Raw genomic sequence first — 26445 nt, 5'->3', positions numbered from 1 at the left:
TTTTTTGTTTGTTTTGGATATCAAGTGCAATCAATACACTTAATTGTACTTTTTCACAAGGTGTAAAACATTATTTTATTCAAGTTACATAAAGAAATACACAAGTTTCATCCCACTCATCCAGCAGTAAATTCAATTATTGTATTTGTTCACAGAAAAGTTATTGAAATAAAACAGTTGTCATAAGATCACAAAGAAATCAATATCTCAATAAGAGATGTAATATACAACCTTCTTAATTCGTTCTTATTTATTAGAGCTCTCAGCGGAAAAGAGCAAATGTAACAACTATTTGTAGTGCTGTCAGAGATGTTCACAATCTCAAAACATTTCCTTTACAGCATTCATGAAACATCTTGCATTTGTATACAAGATAATCAACGCAAAATGAATATAGATGTAAGATCTCAATATAACTGTAAGGTAAAAAATAAGTCAAATGATTATCTAAAATAGACTACAAACAATAGATCAACGGAGCAATAAAGAATATGAATAAATTAATCAAAAGATGAGTAAATGAATACCACAGTATGGATATATAAATATGCAAGTTTATATGATTAAAGAAAAGAAAGACAATAATAAATGGATTATAACACAAGCTTAGCTCTTTAAAGCATAGCCAAATAAACTGTTTTGCTTTCCTGGCGTGAACCAGACCCACAATCACCCCTCAGATAAGATACATACATGCACAGATGACATTACAAAGTAATATCCCTTACTTCCCAGCAACAGAGTCAAATACAAAAAGAGTTAATGAGACATAATTTCTATAAATCACCTCAAAAGGCTTAATGCTGTGTTTTACAATACTTAAGTAAAGTTGTTCTTCTCTCTTATATGTCAAGCACTCATTGGCCATAAACATTATATATAGGCCTGGCAAAATATTTTCTCAAATTGCAACACTGTTGGGGATTTTGTCTGGGGACAAATAACAATAAGGCAATGCTAATCCCTCATTACGTCTCTTGATGATGTTGGTCACCTCTTCTAGTTCCTTGTAGAAAGTCTTTATGGCTTCCTTCACTGGTTGCTCTGTGAAGCACATCTCTGGATACGTGCCTAAGAACAGCTGGGGAAAAATGAAGTTATTCAGAAAGCAGAGCAACATCTTTCTTTATTTTTACAAGGTAAACTGACCCTTCTCTAAGCTCCGCCCCCTTGGTTACTGTCAATCATTCAGACAAGCTTATAAAACTAACAAAGGAATTGTGGATTCGTCTGACATTGCAAATCATTTTTATTTGTCGTGTTTCTTTAAAGAACTTGTAAAATAATGCGGTAACATGATTAAGAAGATCAGCAGAGATCAGAATTAGTGCAAATGCTTTTTACATTCACTTGAACAGAGAGAAGCCGATTACAACACTGTGAAAAATTATATGATCAATAAGTCATATATTTTTCCATTAATTTAACCAATTTTAGATTAATTTTATAAGTTGTACAAGATTCAACTATTTTTTTTAAGTCAAGATTTTAAATAATGAGTTATGACTTGTACAGTTTTTAAGTTGGAGTTGGAAATGTGTTACAGAGAGCTGATAACATTAGTGTGAGTGATCAGAACTCTTACTAATTTTACTACTACATAAATCACAATACTGGGAACTGTTTTCTTACTATCTCGTCTGTGACCTTTATCAACAAATAAATTAATTGTCACTGTTATATGTTCTCCAGAAACAAGATAAATCATCTCTTCTATAACTTTTAGATCATTAGTTTAAATATATCCAAACACACAGGACGTCCATTTACTGACATTATAGAAGAGCAAAAGCTTGTCGGTTAGGATTGGAAGAAATGTATTGCACTACAGAATACATTGCGGAAAATGTAATTTGTCACATATGAATTACTTATTCAACACCGTTTTGAATTTTAAAATGTGTGGATATAAAAGAGAATGTGGCACATTATATTTAATGTACTAGTAGACGTTTCATTCTCAGTTTTTTGCTGCCCTCTTCTTTGCATGCAGACTAAAATTGCGGTGTGCAATGAACAGCAGTTATTATTATGATTTACTGTATCCTGGACTATAACAGATCAGAGCAAGTGAATAGATAAATATTCTCTTACTCCCCAAACATGATGACTTCTTAAAATGTGACTTAGCGAAGGGTCAGTTAAATTAATTGCACTACCTGACTGAAAATACTTGTACGTTGGCAGTGCTGTAGAACACATACACTGTAGCAAGCAAACAATCTACAACAATAAGAAGATTTTGAGCCAACATAATTAAAAAAAATCATCTTTGGCCTATTTTTTTAAAACTCATACTTTGATGAATACAGTACACAGGCCCGGTTCTAGAACCAAATCACTGAGGGTGCTTCTGAAAATAGTGAGGGTGCTTACATATACATAGGAAATGGCTCGCAGTTGTTATCAGTCTGAAAATAGTACCTCAAAATAGGGCTGAGCGACACCTATTGTCTACGACAATATTGTAATTGCTTTTATGTTAAACGATATACGATCTGGCATGATCGAGTAGCCTATGTCCCTCACTTTGCAGAAAACAAAACAAAAACATGCCACGCATAACGTTAGCCTATACTGTGGTGTTACCCTATAGTTCAGACCATGGCACGTGCATTTAGTGATTTACTGCACGGTTTAAATGGGGGGGGGGGGGGGGGATGCCCTGTACGAGTTTTTGTCCTTTACATTTATATCTTGCTTGAGCCAATTTCGTATGTCCATGATTAACAATGGACTATTAATATTTTTAGGCTACCTAAAGCCCCGTCTCAGAAAGTCAGCTAACGAATTTCCTGAGCGGGACGCACACACGCAAGCAAAGTGGGCAATTAAAGAGACAGCTTCACCTATGTGAATCACGATCGCGAAAGGACACACAACCAATCAAATGCATTAAACATAATGCATAAAGCGTTATGAAATAATTTCTGATTTGAAAAATCATGTTAATGGATTTATTTTGTGTATATGTATGTGTGTGAAATCCGTTGTTTCTATTGTCGGTAAAATCTCGTTTACATGTGGGCTATTAAAAATTTCATCTGAGGGTGCTTTCACTTTTGTTTGAGGGTGCTTAGCACCCTCAAGCACCCCCGTAGAACCGGGCCTGACTGTACATACTGTACCCCCAGCTAGTAACAGGTTAATTCTTTTTCACAGTGATTTAGACTAGACTGCTGCCATGTTCTCTATCCAATCAGACATCAAACCTCGTTCGTCTCGAACTGACTGAGGGTCCAAACTGTTCCTAGAGCCTTGCTGGAACATACACGATCAGGCAGACTCTCCATTATATACTTCATATCCACTTTGCCCTTCTGTTCGGGAGGCGGCTTGCGCATGGTGGAAGGACTGTTGGGGATCCAGCCATACCAGTCAAACTGCAACATAAAAGTTTACTCACAGATATTAGCTTATAGATGTTATCCATAATGTTACCTAGCAATTTTTGATGCTCTTGTTGTATAATGTAGTGTTAAATCTCACCTGTCCAAAGTTGACAGCAGCATGTTGTGCTGAAGATATGAATATCACACTGGTCAGGTACTTGATTAACTCCTCTCGAGTTTTCAGAGAGTCTGGAAACAGTGACAGTACGCATTTAACTTGTTCACACATTTAAGGGTGACTTGAAACACACAAAGATGCATATAGAATATACAAGAATACAAACAATCATGCGTGCTTACACAGACCAACACTGACATTTTGGCCCTGTTTACACCTGGTATTAAGTTGCGTTTTGGTTGATTGGATCACAAGTAGTTAATGGAGACACTTTCACATTTACACATGGGGCCTCGTTTATAACCGTTGCGTACGCACAAAACAGGCCCTGAAAGAGGCGTACGCCTTCCGACGCATAAGTTGTGATTTATAAGAACAAACTTGACGGGAAAATTTGCGCACCTGCACGCAAAATCTGACCCATGCGTACGAACGTTTTGGAGATGGATCAGTTTGGCAACACCGATGGTGAGCTGGAGTTAAATATCTTGTTGGTCATTTTTAGACAGAAAAAAATACTATACAAATATAATTGCACTCACCAAGACTATCACTTGAAGCAAATATCCATCCATTCTTAAATGTCCGCGCCAGCAAGTGTGTTGGGCCGTTAAGTGAAACCTATGCATATATAGCCTATCTAACGGCAGATGAAGTAAAACCATAAATCTTCATTATGATTCTCAATCATAAATACAGTGCATGTTCACAATAACAGTTTAAACTAGAATGTACATTTCCTGAATAAAATGTAAGTGGTGCTTGCAGTTGCAACTCAATTGCTAGGGTGTTGTACATGATTGTATACGAGCCAACAACCATGTCTGTACGATGTTCTGGTGCTGAGATATAACTTATTCATGTGTTTGTATGGTTACTAGGGTACTCTATATGGTTGCTATGGTGTGCTTATACAGTTTATGGAATGATAAAGACTATTTGACAGTCATTTAGATTAAATATGCCATTATCATTAATGGAGTTAGACACTTAAACTACATGAAATCATTATTGAGAAGTTACAAAAAAAATTATATTCAATAAATAAAAATATTTGTTGTGAATGCAATGCTTTTGAACACTTTTCCTCTGGAATGCTGTGTTTTAACGTTTTAACTACAGAGATAATTGCTTATTATGATAATAGCAGATTGTCTGAGAAAATAGTTTCGTGCAAATAATGCACAACAAGGTTTGCATTCAAGTTTTATTAATCTGAATATTTTTTGCATATGCCAGTTTTGGCTTTCGGGCGCATGCAGACTTTTAGTAGGCTAAGGATCTTATGCACAGTTTTATAAACGAGACCCCTGGTGTTTTAATCCGGCTGAGAGCGCATGCAGAGGTGTGTAAAGTACATTTACTCAATTTCATTTACTTGAGTAAATTATTGGACATTTTAATTTAAGCAGGGCTCTGAACTGGTTCAAGGAATGAAAACTGGAAAAGAACAAAACTTTGACAGGAACAAAGCCAGAAACGGAAACAAAATCAAATTTAATCGTTCTAAACAGATACGCTTATTTAAAATGAAACATTTGGATTTGTGCCGAATGAGTGGGGTAGGCTTCAGTTTTACTTTAAAGTCGTGGCCTCAAGATCCTATGTTAACGGAATGATATATTTTTTCTTGTGGCTACGACTTCATATGTTGAGGGGACGACATCTATTTCTCGTGGACACGAGTTAAATGAGTAAACAACCTGCGCATACAAGAAAACGTCTCAGGTTACGCATGTAACCATGGTTCCCTGAGAAGAGGAATGAGACGCTGCGTCCCCTAGAGGGCGCTATGGGGAATGCCTCCAGCGTGACCGGTGACCGGAGTCTAAACATGACAATGAACTTGACATTGGCAGGCGGCAGCCTATGACGTCACCACTGTTGTGATTGTGAGTATAAAAGGGCACCTTGTAAAATTCCGCCATCCACTTCTTGTCTAAAGGAGAAGTGTGCAGGAATACCTGAAGCATGGCAAAGGGAAGCGGCGTCTTGTTCTCATGCTTGAACCATGCTTACATGCGTAACCTGAGTCGTTCCCTTTCGGAAGGGAACTTGTGCTGTGTCCCCTAGACAGCATTATGGGGAACGGAATACCCATGCCGCCATGCTGAAGGGATGAGCACTCTATTGCCTGAGCTAAGTCAAAGGAGTCCTCATCCCTAAGGTCTACACCATCAATACAATCATAGACCAGAGCTTCTCAAGAACGGAGGCCTCAACAGGATGACTCTAAAGAGAGAAAGCCTAACTACGTCCATATTCATTTACATTTTACATTTACATTTTTATGTTTATCTGACGCTTTTATCCAAAGCGACTTACAATTGCTATATATGTCAGAGGTCGCACGCCTCTGGAGCAACTAGGGGTTAAGTGTCGTGCTCAGGGACACATTGCTGTCTCACAGTGGATTCGAACCTGGGTCTCTCACACCAAAGGCATGTGTCTTATCCACTGCGCCATCACCACCCCCATATTCACCACACCATATTCAGGCCAGCATCCCAAGATGCCTCCAGAGAGCCTAACAGCCCGGAAGAGTGGAGACCTCAATAAAGAGGCCTAGGAACTCTCTAACCCATCAGCAGTACAGAGAAAGCTCAGAAAGAGCTAAAAACTCAGTCTAACTGACCCGTGAAGTTTTGCAGAGTGAAGGCCTCAATACAATGACTCTCATAATGAGAGGAGGCCTAACAACACTCCACACTGAGGTCAATAGCCAAGGAGGCTCCCAGAGGGCTTACTGACCTAGCATACTACCTTATCGGCTAAACAAGCTCTAGGAGCGGAGGCCTCAGTATGACGACTCTCTAAATGTAACTCTCTAAATGAAGTGGAGGCCTAACAACGCCCCATGCTCAGGACATCTTGCAAGGAGGCTCACAGAGAGCCTTAATAGGGCCTTTGATAAGTTAAACCTGTTCTTACTTTGAGATTTTTTCATGCCAGAGTGACAATCCTCAACAAATCCTTGTATCTCCTCATCTCTTTGAACGGTCTCATCGCTGTCATAGTAGATTTTGACCACAGCAGACACAAAACTACAGGAAGATCAGAAAGATGACAAATCAACAAATTATTGAAAGTAACTTTTTATTGGAGTGTATGTGGACTAATTTGTACTTCTGCACTAGTAGTACAGGATCTGAACTGTTGCAACACCTACTTGTGTATTGCATCCCAGATCATCATGCCATCATCTCTATAATAGTACTTTGGTGTATCTTTCATTCCTCGAGCGTCTATGTCTGCAGGGAAGCACAGGGACTCGTAGGATAAAGTCTCCATGCCACGTTTAATCACTTCAGCCATCCCATCTCCACTGAGGCTACTAATCTGTGGATACCAATAATTCAGTTAATGTTTTGCCTAAATATTATTTAGCGTACTCGTTGACTTTTTGAAATTTATGAACTATTAGGTGTGCCAGTTTAAGCAAACACCAGTTTGTGAAATAGAAGTAAGAGCATTCAGCAAAAAGACAGAATATCACAAGCCAGAAAGTCAGGTAATTGCTCAGGCCATCATGAAGGTTTGTTAACACTGTGTGTACGTCTTTAAAACTATGTCAAGGACAGAAATTATGGTTTGCCAGACAAAAACTAAATAATCAATTATGAATAGAATCGCTTTGAATCCTAGCAATGCTGTTTATGTGTGGATATATTAAATTAGGTGTAAAGCTACCATGGTGATGATCCCGTCATCATTGATGAGATTTCCACGAGCCGCTGCATTGATTGCAGGTGTGAAACGAACATGAGGTTTCAGTAACTGTAAGAAGCATTTAAACATGTGCATTAGATCATAAAAACAGATTTAAAAGCATAACCTGAAACAGCAAAAGTGGTTTCCATGTCATTCCCTGGAGGTTTTTGGTTAACATTAAACCATGGATGACAAAAAGGCAAGGATATGAAAACCAGCAACCCTTCATCAAAAAATTTACATATGTGAAACTACAATCTCAGTTTTTACCCCTGAATCTAAATATCATGACTGTATATTGAAAGACATGTACCTTGTATACAGGATGGACTGCAGGGAGCTGTCTGTACATGGCAATGTCAAAAACCTCTGATATCAGATGTGTCCTGAGAAGGTGCGTGACCAACTGGTGGACAATGAAGTCGGCAGATTTCACCCACATCTTGGCAAGCATCCAATCATATTCATTATCACTCGGGAGAAAGATTGGGCTCTTTTCCCCTGGGTTTTGACTGAGCTGAATCAGATATAATAAAGCCAAACAGGATATTTTTACTTCGGTAAATACATTTACAGCAAAACACTTTTACACTTTTTATACTTCACACTTTTATTTTTAGGGCTCAAGGCTTGAAAAGGCGAAGGCCCTATTGTTTTCCTAAGGATTATTAGTGGTGCTTGCCTATGGCAAAGCAACGTGCTTGCCTATGGCAAAGCAACACTATTGTTATCTCACATACTTATTAGTGGTGCTTGCCTATGGCAAAGCAACACTATTGTTATCTCACATACTTATTAGTGGTGCTTGCCTATGACAAATCAACACTATTGTTATCTCACATACTTATTATTCTTATTCTTCTTATTCTTATTCTTCTGGCCACTTTTTGACGCGCTACTCCTCCCGCAGTTTTTGTCACAGACCCACGAATGAGGCGTCAAAACGTGCGGCCTGTTCGGGAATGGTGTGCTATGACTTTTATAAGGGATCGGGGGTACGATGTTCGCCCCAGGGGCGAAAAACCGGCCGAAAAATCCCATAGACTTAACATTGCGTCAAACTTTGACGAGTCGTAGCTCGGAACGAGGATGTCGCAGAAACGGTAATTTACCACATTTGAAGAGGCTGACAGACTCTGTAAGAACATACCACACAATGGGGTAAAAGTTGCACCCCTGGGGGGCAGGAGCTGCCCAAAGTTTCCCCATTGACTTACTATGGTGTAGGACGGCCCATGAAATGGGCCGTCCTACACCATAGAAACCGCTTTTATATTGAACATAACTCTGGATCACAGTGTCGTAGAGACAAAGGGGCGGGCTCATTTTACTCAGACAACCAATCAGTCTCTCAGGATCATTGTGAAGCTATCAAGCCACGCCCTAGCAACCATTTAGAGCACCTTAGCAACAACTCCCATAGACTTCCATTGAAAGAGATCGAAGGGATATCTCTGGACTGAATTGTCATAGAAACATGAGGGTGGTCTCGTTTGACTCGGGGCAGCAAACAGCCAATCATGAATCACCTCAACACTTCCTAGCCACGCCCTAGCAACCATTGTCGAGCACCTTAGCAACCAAAATCCAAAGAGGGATATCTTCCATTCTGAATGTCACAGAGGCATGGGAGTTGGTTTATATCATTCATACTGACAAGCAGCCTTTGGAGTTTCATGATTGGCAGCTGCCAAGCCACTCCCTAGCAACCAAACAGAGTACCCTAGCAACCATTTTGCAAGACCTATATCTCTGCATCAAAACATTGTATAGAGATGGGGGTTGGTTTATACATTCACATTGACTTTGGAGCTTCATGATTGGCAGCTGCCAAGCCACTCCCTAGCAACCAAACATAGTACCCTAGCAACCGTTTTGCAAGACCTATATCTCTGCATCAAAACATCGTATAGAGATGGGGGTTGGCTCTTTTTACTCATGCTAGCAAACAGGACTTGCTACATGCTAAACATGCTAGCAGTGAATAGCTACATGCTAATATTGATTAGCTAAGTGCTAAATCATGCCAATAAAATGCTACAAACTCAACAGTAACCATCTTTGACAACTACCAACCACCTAGTAACACCATAGCAACCACCCAAATTACCCTAGCAACACCCTAGCAACCACCCAGAACACCCTAGCAACTGCCTAGCAACGCCCTAGCAACCACCCAGAACACCCTAGCAACCGCCTAGCAACCACCCAGGATACCCTAGCAACCGCCTAGCAACACCCTAGCAACCACTCAGAACACCCTAGCAACCACCTAGCAACACCCTAGCAACCACCCAAAACACCCTAGCAACCGCCTAGCAACACCCTGGCAACCATCCAGAATACCCTAGCAACCGCCTAGCAACACCCAGGCAACCACCCAGAACACCCTAGCAACCGCCTAGCAACGCCCTAGCAACCACCCAGAATACCCTAGCAACCGCCTAGCAACGCCCTAGCAACCACCCAGAATACCCTAGCAACCGCCTAGCAACACCATAGCAACCACCCAGAACACCCTAGCAACCACCTAGCAACCACCCAGAACACCCTAGCAATGCCCTAGCAACACCCAAAATACCCTAGCAACCAACCAGAACACCCTAGCAACCACCCAGAATACCCTAGCAACCACCCAAAACACCCTAGCAACCACTCAGAACACCTTAGCAATGCCCTAGCAACCACCTGAACAACATGAATAAGCCATATCTCAGCACCAGAACATAGTACAGACATGTTTGTTGCCTAGTATGCAATCATGTACCACACCCTAGCAACCGAGTGGCGAGTTTTGCCACTGCAAGCACCACTTCACATTTTCTTCTGGAAATGTACATTCTAGTTATTCTTATTCTTCTTATTCTTATTCTTCTGGCCACTTTTTGACGAGCTACTCCTCCCGCAGTTTTTGTCACAGACCCACGAATGAGGCGTCAAAACGTGCGGCCTGTTCGGGAATGGTGTGCTATGACTTTTATAAGGGATCGGGGGTACGATGTTCGCCCCAGGGGCGAAAAACTGGCCGAAAAATCCCATAGACTTAACATTGCGTCAAACTTTGACGAGTCGTAGCTCGGAACGAGGATGTCGCAGAAACGTGTAATTTACCACATTTGAAGAGGCTGACAGACTCTGCAAGAACATACCACACAATGGGGTAAAAGTTGTACCCCTGGGGGGCAGGAGCTGCCCAAAGTTTCCCCATTGACTTACTATGGTGTAGGACGGCCCATGAAATGGGCCGTCCTACACCATAGAAACCGCTTTTATATTGAACATAACTCTGGATCACAGTGTCGTAGAGACAAAGGGGCGGGCTCATTTTACTCAGACAACCAATCAGTCTCTCAGGATCATTGTGAAGCTATCAAGCCACGCCCTAGCAACCATTTAGAGCACCTTAGCAACAACTCCCATAGACTTCCATTGAAAGAGATCGAAGGGATATCTCTGGACTGAATTGTCATAGAAACATGAGGGTGGTCTCGTTTGACTCGGGGCAGCAAACAGCCAATCATGAATCACCTCAACACTTCCTAGCCACGCCCTAGCAACCATTGTCGAGCACCTTAGCAACCAAAATCCAAAGAGGGATATCTTCCATTCTGAATGTCACAGAGGCATGGGAGTTGGTTTATATCATTCATACTGACAAGCAGCCTTTGGAGTTTCATGATTGGCAGCTGCCAAGCCACTCCCTAGCAACCAAACAGAGTACCCTAGCAACCATTTTGCAAGACCTATATCTCTGCATCAAAACATCGTATAGAGTTGGGGGTTGGTTTATACATTCACATTGACTTTGGAGCTTCATGATTGGCAGCTGCCAAGCCACTCCCTAGCAACCAAACATAGTACCCTAGCAACCGTTTTGCAAGACCTATATCTCTGCATCAAAACATCGTATAGAGATGGGGGTTGGCTCTTTTTACTCATGCTAGCAAACAGGACTTGCTACATGCTAAACATGCTAGCAGTGAATAGCTACATGCTAATATTGATTAGCTAAGTGCTAAATCATGCCAATAAAATGCTACAAACTCAACAGTAACCATCTTTGACAACTACCAACCACCTAGTAACACCATAGCAACCACCCAAATTACCCTAGCAACACCCTAGCAACCACCCAGAACACCCTAGCAACTGCCTAGCAACGCCCTAGCAACCACCCAGAACACCCTAGCAACCGCCTAGCAACCACCCAGGATACCCTAGCTACCGCCTAGCAACACCCTAGCAACCACTCAGAACACCCTAGCAACCACCTAGCAACACCCTAGCAACCACCCAAAACACCCTAGCAACCGCCTAGCAACACCCTGGCAACCATCCAGAATACCCTAGCAACCGCCTAGCAACACCCAGGCAACCACCCAGAACACCCTAGCAACCGCCTAGCAACGCCCTAGCAACGCCCTAGCAACCACCCAGAATACCCTAGCAACCGCCTAGCAACGCCCTAGCAACCACCCAGAATACCCTAGCAACCGCCTAGCAACACCATAGCAACCACCCAAAACACCCTAGCAACCGCCTAGCAACACCCTGGCAACCATCCAGAATACCCTAGCAACCGCCTAGCAACACCCTAGCAACCACCCAGAACACCCTAGCAACCGCCTAGCAACACCCTAGCAACCACCCAAAACACCCTAGCAACCGCCTAGCAACACCCTGGCAACCATCCAGAATACCCTAGCAACCGCCTAGCAACACCCAGGCAACCACCCAGAACACCCTAGCAACCGCCTAGCAACGCCCTAGCAACCACCCAGAATACCCTAGCAACCGCCTAGCAATGCCCTAGCAACCACCCAGAATACCCTAGCAACCGCCTAGCAACACCATAGCAACCACCCAGAACACCCTAGCAACCACCTAGCAACCACCCAGAACACCCTAGCAATGCCCTAGCAACCACCCAAAATACCCTAGCAACCAACCAGAACACCCTAGCAACCACCCAGAATACCCTAGCAACCACCCAAAACACCCTAGCAACCACTCAGAACACCTTAGCAATGCCCTAGCAACCACCTGAACAACATGAATAAGCCATATCTCAGCACCAGAACATAGTACAGACATGTTTGTTGCCTAGTATGCAATCATGTACCACACCCTAGCAACCGAGTGGCGAGTTTTGCCACTGCAAGCACCACTTCACATTTTCTTCTGGAAATGTACATTCTAGTTATTCTTATTCTTCTTATTCTTATTCTTCTGGCCACTTTTTGACGCGCTACTCCTCCCGCAGTTTTTGTCACAGACCCACGAATGAGGCGTCAAAACGTGCGGCCTGTTCGGGAATGGTGTGCTATGACTTTTATAAGGGATCGGGGGTACGATGTTCGCCCCAGGGGCGAAAAACCGGCCGAAAAATCCCATAGACTTAACATTGCGTCAAACTTTGACGAGTCGTAGCTCGGAACGAGGATGTCGCAGAAACGTGTAATTTACCACATTTGAAGAGGCTGACAGACTCTGTAAGAACATACCACACAATGGGGTAAAAGTTGCACCCCTGGGGGGCAGGAGCTGCCCAAAGTTTCCCCATTGACTTACTATGGTGTAGGACGGCCCATGAAATGGGCCGTCCTACACCATAGAAACCGCTTTTATATTGAACATAACTCTGGATCACAGTGTCGTAGAGACAAAGGGGCAGGCTCATTTTACTCAGACAACCAATCAGTCTCTCAGGATCATTGTGAAGCTATCAAGCCCCCCCTAGCAACCATTTAGAGCACCTTAGCAACAACTCCCATAGACTTCCATTGAAAGAGATCGAAGGGATATCTGTGGACTGAATTGTCATAGAAACATGAGGGTGGTCTCGTTTGACTCAGGGCAGCAAACAGCCAATCATGAATCACCTCAACACTTCCTAGCCACGCCCTAGCAACCATTGTCGAGCACCTTAGCAACCAAAATCCAAAGAGGGATATCTTCCATTCTGAATGTCACAGAGGCATGGGAGTTGGTTTATATCATTCATACTGACAAGCAGCCTTTGGAGTTTCATGATTGGCAGCTGCCAAGCCACTCCCTAGCAACCAAACAGAGTACCCTAGCAACCATTTTGCAAGACCTATATCTCTGCATCAAAACATCGTATAGAGATGGGGGTTGGTTTATACATTCACATTGACTTTGGAGCTTCATGATTGGCAGCTGCCAAGCCACTCCCTAGCAACCAAACATAGTACCCTAGCAACCGTTTTGCAAGACCTATATCTCTGCATCAAAACATCGTATAGAGATGGGGGTTGGCTCTTTTTACTCATGCTAGCAAACAGGACTTGCTACATGCTAAACATGCTAGCAGTGAATAGCTACATGCTAATATTGATTAGCTAAGTGCTAAATCATGCCAATAAAATGCTACAAACTCAACAGTAACCATCTTTGACAACTACCAACCACCTAGTAACACCATAGCAACCACCCAAATTACCCTAGCAACACCCTAGCAACCACCCAGAACACCCTAGCAACTGCCTAGCAACGCCCTAGCAACCACCCAGAACACCCTAGCAACCGCCTAGCAACCACCCAGGATACCCTAGCTACCGCCTAGCAACACCCTAGCAACCACTCAGAACACCCTAGCAACCACCTAGCAACACCCTAGCAACCACCCAAAACACCCTAGCAACCGCCTAGCAACACCCTGGCAACCATCCAGAATACCCTAGCAACCGCCTAGCAACACCCAGGCAACCACCCAGAACACCCTAGCAACCGCCTAGCAACGCCCTAGCAACGCCCTAGCAACCACCCAGAATACCCTAGCAACCGCCTAGCAACGCCCTAGCAACCACCCAGAATACCCTAGCAACCGCCTAGCAACACCATAGCAACCACCCAGAACACCCTAGCAACCACCTAGCAACCACCCAGAACACCCTAGCAATGCCCTAGCAACCACCCAAAATACCCTAGCAACCAACCAGAACACCCTAGCAACCACCCAGAATACCCTAGCAACCACCCAAAACACCCTAGCAACCACTCAGAACACCTTAGCAATGCCCTAGCAACCACCTGAACAACATGAATAAGCCATATCTCAGCACCAGAACATAGTACAGACATGTTTGTTGCCTAGTATGCAATCATGTACCACACCCTAGCAACCGAGTGGCGAGTTTTGCCACTGCAAGCACCACTTCACATTTTCTTCTGGAAATGTACATTCTAGTTATTATTATTATTAGGGCCCAAGCCCTGAAAGTGCACAGAGCCCTATTGTTTTCCTAAGGATAATTAGGGCCCAAGCCTTGAAAAGGCGAAGATAACAGAACGCAAGCTTAAACAGAACGCAAGCTTAAAGGAGTTGCGTTTACTCCCGGTCACGGACACTATTATTAAACAGCATTGCGACATCCAGTGAGAAGCGTTTCAACCTGACACATCTCTCTGTTACAAACCACAAATCACTCAATGATTTTAACTAGTTTTAAATCGGATGAAACAGCCTCAACATTCCCAACACGACTGATGAGGTAGGCCTAAATAGCAGAAACATTGTGCCATGAACGAAGTTAGAAGACTACATCCCTAATCACCAGCCTTACAAACATTTACCATTAATGTACTGTAGTAATTTACCATGGTTTGGGCAGAAACGTGGAATATTTATATAGAATACTATGTAGTCATTTATATTGCATTCTAAAGATTTATTAGGGGGCTAGAGAAATATATAATTAATTGTGTGTATAGTTTTTACCTGTTTAGGCATTTATTATACAGTGGTAGTGAGTGATTAGCCATGCATGGTTTTACCTATGGTTACGAAGTCTCACTGTCAGAATAATTTAATTTAAGCCTATAATAATTATTAATAAAATAATTCTTACCAATAGCTATGCTCTTGTATAATTCATATATTTGTACATAGCTGTAAGTTATTTATTATGGTCTGATAAATCTGCATGCTGTTGGGTACCACATTTCCAAGTAAATACAATACTTTTATGTTTACTTTAGCTTACTTATTGATACTGTTATGTTTCAATAAATAAGCTAAACCCATCGGCCCACCTCAACTTTTTGATTTAATAATCCGGCCCTCGAATGAAGCTAATTGAATAGCCCTGCCCTATTGTTTTCCTTAGGAAAATTATTATTTTACTACCTTTTTGGCACTTTTGGGGCCCTTAACGTGCTCAAACTCTTGAAACTTTGCACACAGGTCAGAACCCGCGGCCATCAGGGCCGTGCTGAAGCTGATACCCGGGCGAGGCAGGGGGGCTCGACAGCACCCCCTGGATCGTGGTCCGAAAACTTGGTACATAAATCAAACACGGTAGCATGTAATAATATGAAACTCGGTACACTTATAGATCTCATCGGGGCGAACAACTTTCGTGCTCTAAGTTTTATGCCAGCCCAACAGGAAGTCGGCTATTTAGGGTTGTTTGGAAAACACATGCAATGTAAGTTAAAGTACTCCTCCTAGAGAATTGATCGAGATGACACGAAACTCAGTCAGCGTGAAGTCAAGACAATGAGGATGAAAAATTGCCAGCAGATTTTTGATACCTCGAACGGTTTGGCCGTGGCGAGGAAACGAAATAATGGCGAGAAATGTGAAACAGAAAGTGTGTTATAACTTCAGCATACATTAACTGATCTTGATGAAACTTCAGCAGTGTTCGTTGTAAGAGGCCGATAACATGGATGTGACTATTGTGAATCAAAGTTAAAGCGCCAACAACTGGCAGCAGGAAGTGTGTCACTTTCAAAATGCTTTGAAATCACCCTCTAATTTTTACCCGATTTGCTTCAAACTTTAGGTGTATAATGTAAACACATGCCAGATGTAGGCCTGTGAAAAGATTATTGATATCTTAAATACTGTTGCCATGGCAACAAATCAAACTTTAATATTCTTGTTTGATGCTTTTGAGACTCTTAGCATGCTTGAAATTGCATGAAACTCGACAGACACATCACATTTATTAGCCAGTACACATGTGCAAAGTTTCAGAAACGGGCGTGGTGAGGGCTCAGTAGCGCCACCTTTAGTCAAAAATGGGGGGGGGGGGGGGGTAATTTTATCTACGGTAACAAAACTGAGTACGTATATTGTACTCTTCAAGCCGGATAACTTTCTAATTTACAGCCATTAGCTCGGACCAACAGAAAGTCAGATATTTTTGTTTGAATGTGGTCATTTCTCTCTGAGCCTACGTCTCTGTGTCTGTGTCTGTGGCTGTGTGTGTGTGTGTGTGTGTGTAGGGGGAGGGGGACGGGGGCTAAATTAACCATTTCACTGCTGTGTGGTTTGGCCTGCATTAAAAAAAGAAAATAAATGTCTTAAGCCTTGTATTTTTGAAATAAGTTTTTTTTTTTTATAAAGTAAAGGCGCATATAACCAGTTTAATTGTAGTGCATTGACAATAGTTTTATATAATTAGTTTATTAATTAAATTTACTTGGTCCATAAACTTGGTCTGAAAATTTGGTCCATAAATCAAACACCGTTGCATGTAATAATATGAAACTCGGTACACATATAGATCTCATCGGGTTACTTTAAGCCAGCCCAACAGGAAGTCGGCTATTTTGGTCTGAATGTGGATGTTTTGCAAAACCAGCCTCTACATTTTTACTCACTCCTCTTAAGTGGTTTATTTTATTCCCACCAAACTTTTTCAACATGATGAAAATACATTAAAGATGCTAAATTGTTAACGGATATTGAATATCTCAAACGGTTTTGCTATGGCGAGGGATTATGTCAAAAAAACAATCAGGAAACGTCTCATATCTTCTAAAAATGTAATTATACACCATTCATTTTTATATAAAATTATACAAATATTAGAACTAAACTAATTTAATTCTATTTTTTCAATTCAAGTTGTATGAAAAAGTTTAAAACAGGCTATTTAGTGCTATTTGGTTAAACAAAAAAAAAATCATACATAGGGCTATACTTCCCTCTTGTGTACAAAATTATATAAACATAGTACATAAAACTTTTTTATCAGGTATGCCTATTGTATTTATATAAAAATTAGGGCTGTGAAAAGATTAATCGCGATTAATCGCATCCAAAATTAAAGTTTGTTTACATAATATATGTGTGTGCACTGTGTATAATTATTTTGTATATATATATATAAATACACACACATGCATGTATATATAGTTAAGAAATATATGCATGTATATACTGTATATATTTATATATAATTTATATTATATATAAATATTTTATATATAAATAATTGTTTTTTTCTTAAATGTATAATACATGTGTGTGTATTTATATATACAAAATAATCATACAAAGTGCACACACATATATTATGTAAACAAACTTTTATTTTGGATGCGATTAATCGCGATTAATCTTTTCACAGCCCTAATATATTAGGTATGTGGCTGTGAGGATATTTTCCCGACGGTTAATCGACGTGTGACACCAACGGGGGCTTTTAAATCGCTAATATAAAAGTGAAAGTAAAGGCACTTTTACACAAAATATTCCGTCATCATCTTTTCAGTCAGCTCTTCACTCTCGTAATTAATGAAATTTGACTCCTGTTGCTGCTCTTTGCTGCAAAATTACAAATAATTTATTTCTGTATAAAATAACACTCTGACTAAAAATACTTTTGATGTTTCTTTTTTAATCAATGTAGAATGTGTAACTTAAAAATGAACAGATTAGTGCTCTGTTTGAGGACAATCCTGTGAGGGGAGGGGAGGGCAGGGGTTTTTCTCTGTTGGGTGAGAATTAATTGAAATGATTGTTTTTCAAGGTAGCATTCTAATCAGGAAAAGCAAGTAATATTCTGTTTCTATAAATATTATATATATAATATAATATATATATATATATATTTGTTATATACCGTAAAACTTCAAATAATAGCCGAGTCCCAAATAGACGCCTGTCTCTTTTACACGCCTGGTGTGGCTGCAGGTTTGGGTAAATAAAAGCCGGTCTCAAATAGAGGCCGGGTTTGTTTTTTACTTTCGGGTTGTTAATCTTCTAAAACCGTCAGATCATCCGCAGGAAGTCAGATATTTTGGTTTGAATGTGGATTTTACAAGCATTTTCTCTCCCTCTCTGTCTCTCTCTGTCTCTGCCTCTACATCTCTGTGTGTGTGTGCGTGAGATTTGCTTTTATTCTTGTTTTTCAAGGTTTCGGGGGCTTTTGGGGCCCTTAACGTGCTTGAAAACTCATGAAACTTTGCACACAGGTCAGAACCCGCGGCCATCAGGGACGGGCTGAAGATGGTACTCGGGCGTGGCAGGGGGGCTCAACAGCGCCCCCTGGAACGGGGTTTGAAAACTTGGTCCATATATCAAACACGCTTGCATGAATTAATATGAAACTCTGTACACATATAGATCTCATCGAGCCGAACAACTTTCGTGCTCTAAGTTTTACGCCAGCCCAACAGGAAGTCGGCTATTATGGGTTGTTTGGAAAACGCATGGTTTGGAATTTGAAATACTTCTCCTAGAGATTGCATCCGATCATCAGCAAACTCGGTGTGCATGAAGTCAAAACATTGAGGATGCTAAATTGTGGACGGATTTTTGATATCTCGAACGGTTTGGCCGTGGCAAGGAAACAAATTTATGGCGAGAAAAGAGAAACACGAAAACTTCTGCATACATTAACTGATCTTGATGAAACTTCAGCAGTGTGTTCGGGGTAAGAGGCCAATCAGATGGATGCAACTATTGTGAGTCAAAGTTATAGCGCCACCTACTGGCAGCAGGAAGTGTGTCACTTTCCAAATTCTTTTGACAAAAGTAGGGGGGTTAGTTTTACCCACAGTAACAAAACTCTGTACGTATATTGTTCTCATCAAGCCGGAAAACTTTCTAATTTACAGTCATTAGCTCCGACCGACAGGAAGTCAGATATTTTTGTTTGAATGTGGTAATTTTCTCTCTCTCTGTGTGTCTATGTCTCTCTGTGTGTGTATGTGTGTGTGTGTGAGGGGGGAGGGGGGCTAGATAAACCATTTGTATATATATATATATATATATATATATATAAATATAGCTGCGAGCAGCGATGAAGGGCCCAAGCACCGGGGTGGTGGTGCCACCGGCTTGGGCCTTTAGTTGCTGCTCGCAGCTATATATATATATATATATATATATATATATATATATATATATATATATATATTTAGGGCCCAAGCCTTGAAAAGGCGAAGGCCCTATTGTTTTCCTTAGGATTATTATTATTATTCTTCCGACTTATTATTTTACTACCTTTTTGGCACTTTTGGGGCCCTTAACGTGCTCGAAAACTCTTGAAACTTTGCACACGGGTCAGAACCCGCGGCCATCAGGGCCGTGCTGAAGCTGGTACCCGGGAGTGGCAGGGGGGCTCGACAGCGCCCCCTGGAATGGGGTTTGAACACTTGTCCATATATCAAACACACTTGCATGTAATAATATGAAACTCGGTACACATATAGATCTCATCGGGCCAAACAACTTTCCCTGTGTCAAGTTTTACGCCAGCCCAACAGGAAGTCGGCTATTATGGGTTGTTTGGAGAACGCTTGCTCTGGAATTTTAACTTCTCCTCCAAGGCAATTCATTCAATTGTCACCAAACTCGGTCAGCGTGAAGTCAAAACATTGAGGATGCTAAATTGCGGATGGATTTTTAATATCTCGAACGGTTTGGCCATGGCAAGGAAATGAATTTATGACTAAAAAAGGACACATAAAGTGTGTTATAACTTAGTTAGTTTTACCTACAGTTAAAAAACTTGGCGTGTATATTGTTCTCGTCAAGCCGAACAACTTTCTAATTTACAGTCATTAGTTCCCACCAGCATGAAGTCAGATATTTTGGTTTGAATGTGGATTCTGAGCATTTTCTCTCCCTCTCTCTGACAGAGAGAGTGTCCCCTGCCAATCTGTGTGTGTGTGTGTCTGTGTGGAGAGGGGGAGGGGGGGCCTCTTCTGGGGGTCTCTTCGCTTGCTCTGGAATTTTAACTTCTCCTCCAAGGCAATTCATTCAATCGCCACCAAACTCGGTCCGCATGAAGTCAAGACATTGAGGATGCTAAATTGCGGATGGATTTTTGATATCTCAAACGGTTTGGCCGTGGCGAGGAAACGAATTTATGGCGAGAATAGAGAAACAAAATGTCTGTTTTAACTTTGTCCGTTTTACTTACAGTTACAAAACTCGGCACGTATATTGTTCTCGTCAAGCCGGACAACTTTCTAATTAACAGTCATTAGCTCCGACCAACAGGAAGTCAGATACTTTGGTTTGATTGTGGATTGTTTTGGAGTATTTTCTCTCCCCCTCTCTCTGTGTCTGTGTGTGTATGTGTGTGTGAGAGTGTGTGTGTGTGGGGAGGGGGGCTTGTAGGGTGATAGTTTAGATTAACCCGTTAATGACTGGTTGCTTTTGCCTGCATTTAAGGAAAATAAATGTCTTAAGCCTTGTATTTTATAAATAATTTTTATTAATAAAGTAAAGGTTTAGAACCACTTTTTTTGTCTTGCATCGACAATAGTTTTATATAATTAGTTTATTAATTAAATTAACTTGGTCCATAAACTTGGTCTGAAAACTTGGTCCATAAATCAAACACACTTGCATGTAATAATATGAAACTTATATAGATCTCATCGGGCCTGAACAACTCTCGTAATCTAAATTTTAAGCCAGCCCAATAGCAAATCAGCTATTTTGGTCTGAATGTGGATTTTTTTTGATATTTCAGACTCTTTTTTTCAGTTTTTAGCTACTCCTCCTAAGTGATTTATTTTATTCACACCAAACTTTTTCAACATGATGAAAATACATTTAAGATGCTAAATTGTGAACGGATATTGAATATCTTAAACGGTTTTGCTATGACGAGGGTTTAAAGGCAAGTCCAAAAAAGAATAAGGAAACGTCTCATATCTTCTAAAAATGTAATCATACACCATTTATTTTTATATAAAATTATACAAATATTAGAACTAAACCCATTTTATTCTGTTTTTTCAACTCAAGAAGTATGAAAAAGTTAAAAACAGTCTATTTAATGCTATTTGGTTAAACAAAAACAAAAAAAACATACATAGGGCTATACTGCCCTCTTGTGTCTAAATTGGTATCAAAATAGTACATAAAACTCAGGTAGGCCTATTGTATTTATAAATAAATATATTCCCCCCGAATCCCGATTAATCAACGTGTGACACCAGCGATCGCTAATATAAAAGTGAAAGTATAATCAGTATAAACACTGAATTAATACCAACATATAAAATGAAGTAAAGGACATGCTATATCAGATAATTGGAATGTTGGACAATAAATATATACAACAGCAATAGAATAACTTTACAGTCAACTGTTGTTTTTGTTTGTTTTTGCAGTACTATCTTATATTAATGACCGTTAAAAGCAAGACTATGTCAACAAAAAAACACAGCCACTGTCCATTGTGTTCTATAACATGATCATGTTTGTAGCATGATCCAGGGGATTAAAACGTACAAAATATATTTCAGGCCTAGTGGAGTTGGTAACTAATAATAGTAGTAAATGTGTAAAGTTGCATACAATGGAAATACTCAATAAAGCAAGAAAAAAATACCTCAAAAAACTGTTATCTGTGCTGTTGTCTAGTGACTCCAGTTGGAATTTTCACCCCAAAATGTCAGCCGCGGTACCGAAGCGCCACCTAGTGGCTGTTCCCAAAAAAGCATCAGAGTTTCGCCTCTTGTTCTTCTATACTCTTTGGTATGAATGAACTAAAAAACGTTCGCTCTGTTCTGCTCGCTCCTCGCTCCAGTAGCACCTCAATGCAGTACATGAGATCCACGGGGAGGAGTCGGATCAAGATCCAAGGGGTGGAGATGGGTAGGATTAGGGTTGGGTTTAGGGATGAGGGGTGTGTTTAGGGATCAGGGGGCGGAGTTGGCTAGGTTTAGGTGTATGTAAGGTGGGAGGAGTTGGATCTGGATCCGACTCCTCCCCACGGATTTCATGTTCCGCAGTGAGAACCATCTCCCTCGCTGTGGACGCGGACAGTTATGAATGCCCGTGCAGCCGTGAACTTTTTTGTTTCATTTTAAAATGAGTGCCATTTCGGGGGCCGATTGCTTGAATTGTGAGTTCAATTGCCTATTATTCTTCATGGAAAACTCAACAGCAAAAGAGTACAGTGACAGATTCGCTTAAATAGGCGCTTTTACACAAAATATTCTGTCATCATCTTTTCAGTCAGCTCTTTACTCTCGTGATTAATGAAATTTGATTAATCAAATCGACAGTGGGGGTTAAACATAACACTAACCCGCCTTTAGGTGTCGCCAGGCAACCGTCTTCATGAGCTATTCATTGATTCATTCGTTCAAACGACGCATTCGAACAACTAAGTCGCCAGGCTTGTTCGACTTGAACCGGCGCTGCACAGACCGATCGGTTGATGACATCAAAGTACCGCGAGAGCGATTCAAAAGCATAAGGAGCCGTTGATCTCTAATCGCTCTCGCGGTACTTTGATGACATCAACCGATCGGTCTGTGCAGCGCCGGTTCAAGTCGAACAAGCCTATTCATGAATGAGACAGAGGTTTATGGATTGATAATTGAATATTTGAGTCAACCGATTCGTTCAAAATTCTGAATCGTTCAGAAATGAGAAAACACCTTGCTGTGAGATGCGCGATGGTTCTGCTGTGATCTTTAACAATTTTCACTGCTGAAACAGAACAAAAAAGTCAATATTGCATCTAAAATGTAAGTGACTTAATTGCAATTGTTTATTGAACAGTTGTATCAAATCAATGTCACAGTTTCAATCGTGATGGTATTCAGGAAAGAGCACTCGTCATGCGAGGTTGCTTAACTGTATCATATGTTAAAAATATTAAAACTCCATATTTTTAATTTTTATAGGCATTATATTGTTAACTGAGTTTCTTTTTTGTGTGCTGCGCAAATATCAATATATTTGTTTTCCTTAAAATTTTAACTAACACTAACTTTATTCTCATCTGAATTATAAATAATTTATTTCTGTATAAAATAATACTACCACTAAAAACACATTTGATTTTTCTTTTTTAATCAATGTAGCATGAGTAACAAACAGATTAGTGCTCTGTTTGAGGACAAGAAATGAAAACCAATGCAATATGATGAATGTCCAAAAGATGGCACCGACAGACTGTTTTTAAATGAGGTTTGACAAATATTTTTTGCTTTTAAACAGTGTGTGTGTATATACACATACACATTTACACACATATATATATATATATATATATATAGCTGCGAGAAACGATGAAAGGGCCAAAGCCGGCGGCACCGCCATCCCGGTGCCTTTAGGTATCTATACTGGTTATATATGGGACAGATACCTGAATGGCAATTGGCACAATTTGGTCCAATCTGTTCTTGTACAGCAGGCAGAGGGGTGCAGTCAAATACACCTGATCGCTGGATGCTGGAACTCCGTTCAGTATTTCATAATCCACTATGTAGATGTTTCCGGCCTGTAAACATGTACACAGGTGCAAAGTTTAGAACTAATAGTTCATGGTTTAAAATAACATGGATTTGAGTTATGTAAACTAAATTATGTGTAGGATGTCAGAATACGCAAGTAAGTCTTGAATTTGATAACTGACCGACTGTTCAAGTGATTTATATCTTAATGTTTCTGACCATTAACTCCTCTTGTAGTGTGACTCCTTTCTTCAGAAAGCCCTTCACCATCTCATGTGTGACTGGAAATTTGTCTGGTATTTCCATGCACTTCCTGATCATGACAGGATTGCAGCCATTCAAAAACTGATAGCCGAACATGTAATCCTTACTCCAGTCTTGCATCACGTTCTCTGTCCAGATTTCAAAGGGGAAAATTGAGTCAACAGTCAAAGGATTTACAGGTATGAATAAAAGTGTCTCTGCTTGGTTTCTCACAACAATAGACTTTTTTGGGGGAGATGTATAGTATTTGTTTAAATGAATAAACAAACCTAGTAGAGTGTTGATATTAAAATTTCCCAATATTTTTTCAAAATCAGCCACGTCTTTCCAGGAATGAATTAAACCTTTAAGTCGGTCAAGATATGATTCCCCAATCCTGAAAAAGAGTGCATACAGTATAATTATAGACATGAACACTATTTGCACAAATTTCATTCTGGAGAACTGAGGAAAATCTCAGTAACAAATCAACAAGGACTGTGGCCATGATAAACTTACGCTTTCAGGTTATGTAAAACAAACTCAATAAATTTTGGCCAACTGAACTGAACTTCTCGAGGAAGATCCTCTATGTTCTTGGGGTATTCTTCTCGCCACTCCTTCCAGCTTCAACAAGAAAAATTACAACATTTACTGGAACAGTTCCACTGTCATGTACACTTTTGTTAAGTTAGTTTCACTAACATGAACTTTTAGTTTGTTTATCATTTTTCCTTTGTCTTAGTTTCCAATATATCCTCACACCAGTTAATCTTTAAGTTCCTTATCTTGTTTACATATTCTCTCTTGGTTTCAGTTCCCTTAATGTCTGGTATTGTTTGTGCACAGCACACTGTTTGTTTATGTTACATTGTTTTTAGCATGACCTGATTCTGAGTTAGTTAATAAACCTTGTGTTATTTTGATCCTTTTTGGCATTTCTTCTTCTGGACTAATGTGACAGATACAAAGAATTACATTTAAAGGTGAAGTGTTTATATTTTTTTCTTACAGTCCAATTTAATGTGTAGAGACGATTACAAATAGGCTAAGACTTTTTCAGTTGCCTTGTGATTTTCTTTTACAAAAAACAAAATTGCAATCAATCCTTCAAATATTTAATATTTTAGCAATGCCCTATTTTGGGGAATACTCTTAGTGTCAGCATTGCCAGAAACCAGTTTTCTTGCTTTTCCAGAGTGATTACATGGCATTTACAGCTCAGGTAACTGGTTAAAGGGGGAAAACTGTCCAAAACCGAGCAAATATCAAAGTCAGCGTCCAGCTCAAGTTTCTGTACTTCCATTGAGATGAATAGAAATCCTCCCAACGCACCAATGTTTAGCAGGGGGAAGAGTATCCAAACAAGTATTCTACAAACGCGTTCATTTGTTTGTGTTCTGTCACGGGTGGTTGCTGGAAGAAGAATACAATCCAGTACACAGGTTTATTCACAAACACTCCAACAGAATGGAGAACGGACAGCAACACACTTAACATAGACGACACCGAAGACTGAACTCACAAAGAACTGAACATATATTGATGGTAATGCACAGCTGAGCATAATTAGTGTCCGTGACAACAAATGAGTGACGAAGGCAAGTGAAGACAAAACATAACGAGTCCAAACTAACGTGAGTGTGACACACACGCGCACACACACACACACACACACACACACACACACACACACACACACACACACACACACACACACACACACACACACACACACACACACACACACACACACACGTAGGCATGACAACATATTGTATATGTGACAATATATTTACAATATTATTGTGTCAAGCACGGTATATATGGAGGAATAAAGAAAAAACGGCAGCAAATGAATATTGTTCAAGAATGTAATTGTTTCTTCAAACCTGAATTGTTTCTGTCTAAATTCCAGTTCCTCTTGTCTTTTCTTTTTAAGAAATTCTGTGTCATCCTGAAGCAATCGAGCTAAATAAATGCACAAAGAAATATATAGCACACATTTTAGACATAGCAAAGAAAGCCTTTAAGACATGATTCAGTAACAACTGAACAACTGAAGTTTAAAAATTTAAAACAATCATGCTTGATTTAAAATGAATGTAGCCTACCAGTGCCTTCTCGGATAAACACTGGCTTTTCATCTTCTATCCAGCAATGGCAGGGGAACTCGAAGCATTTTCCAGAGGGTGTTTTCACTTTGATATACTCACAAAACCACTGAAAATTGATTAAAATTTTCTGCTTTTCAAGTTTCACCAGGACGACGTCTCCAAAGTCCTTCTCCACACAGATGTCGAGGGAGATCTCCTTTAATGACAACTTTTATTAGACACATTATATACGGGGGGGGGGGGGGGGGTATCAACAAACCATCAAACAAACAAACACACACACAATAAGCATCTCTCCACTAGAGTCTGCAGTTTATCTCAATGTTTGCTGTTGCAGATTACCCAAGTTGTGTTCATGAAATAGACACTGAACACAGTCAAAACAAGCCATTGG

The 26445-nt window shown here is 40.4% G+C and overlaps 1 protein-coding gene and 1 long non-coding RNA gene across 2 annotated transcripts; both read right to left on the bottom strand.

Moving 5' to 3' along the window:
• Positions 1-809: 809 nt before the first annotated feature.
• On the bottom strand, positions 810-24297 carry LOC143710595 (polyunsaturated fatty acid 5-lipoxygenase-like). Its single transcript, XM_077201564.1, has 10 exons — positions 24225-24297; positions 23911-24083; positions 23604-23738; positions 7535-7738; positions 7201-7287; positions 6680-6849; positions 6442-6554; positions 3490-3608; positions 3213-3383; positions 810-1081 (listed from the first exon to the last, which is right to left on the bottom strand). Exons 2-10 carry the CDS (start codon positions 24073-24075, stop codon positions 902-904), a joined length of 1344 nt encoding a protein of 447 aa, XP_077057679.1. The 5' UTR covers positions 24076-24083; positions 24225-24297; the 3' UTR covers positions 810-901.
• A 161-nt stretch (positions 24298-24458) lies between these two features.
• On the bottom strand, positions 24459-26212 carry LOC143710613 (uncharacterized). Its single transcript, XR_013194605.1, has 3 exons — positions 26049-26212; positions 25827-25905; positions 24459-24561 (listed from the first exon to the last, which is right to left on the bottom strand). It is a non-coding gene; the product is annotated as an uncharacterized LOC143710613 (long non-coding RNA).
• Between the last annotated feature and the right edge of the window lie 233 nt (positions 26213-26445).

The sequence above is a fragment of the Siphateles boraxobius genome, unplaced genomic scaffold, assembly GCF_051911475.1.
Source record: "Siphateles boraxobius isolate OS27281-9 unplaced genomic scaffold, OSU_SipBor_1 48, whole genome shotgun sequence".
Taxonomy (NCBI): domain Eukaryota; kingdom Metazoa; phylum Chordata; class Actinopteri; order Cypriniformes; family Leuciscidae; genus Siphateles; species Siphateles boraxobius.
The sequence above is the reverse complement of the archived record's forward strand: the minus strand, read 5'-3'. Positions and strand labels throughout refer to the sequence as shown.

Coding starts and splice junctions, on each gene's coding strand:
- LOC143710595 (XM_077201564.1), bottom strand. CDS start 24,075: ATGCAAGACTGGAGTAAGGATTACATGTTCGGCTATCAGTTTTTGAAT. Junction 7,288..7,534: donor CAGTCCATCCTGTATACAAG/GTACATGTCTTT, acceptor TGCTTCTTACAG/TTACTGAAACCTCATGTTCG. Junction 6,850..7,200: donor ATGACGGGATCATCACCATG/GTAGCTTTACAC, acceptor TGGTATCCACAG/ATTAGTAGCCTCAGTGGAGA.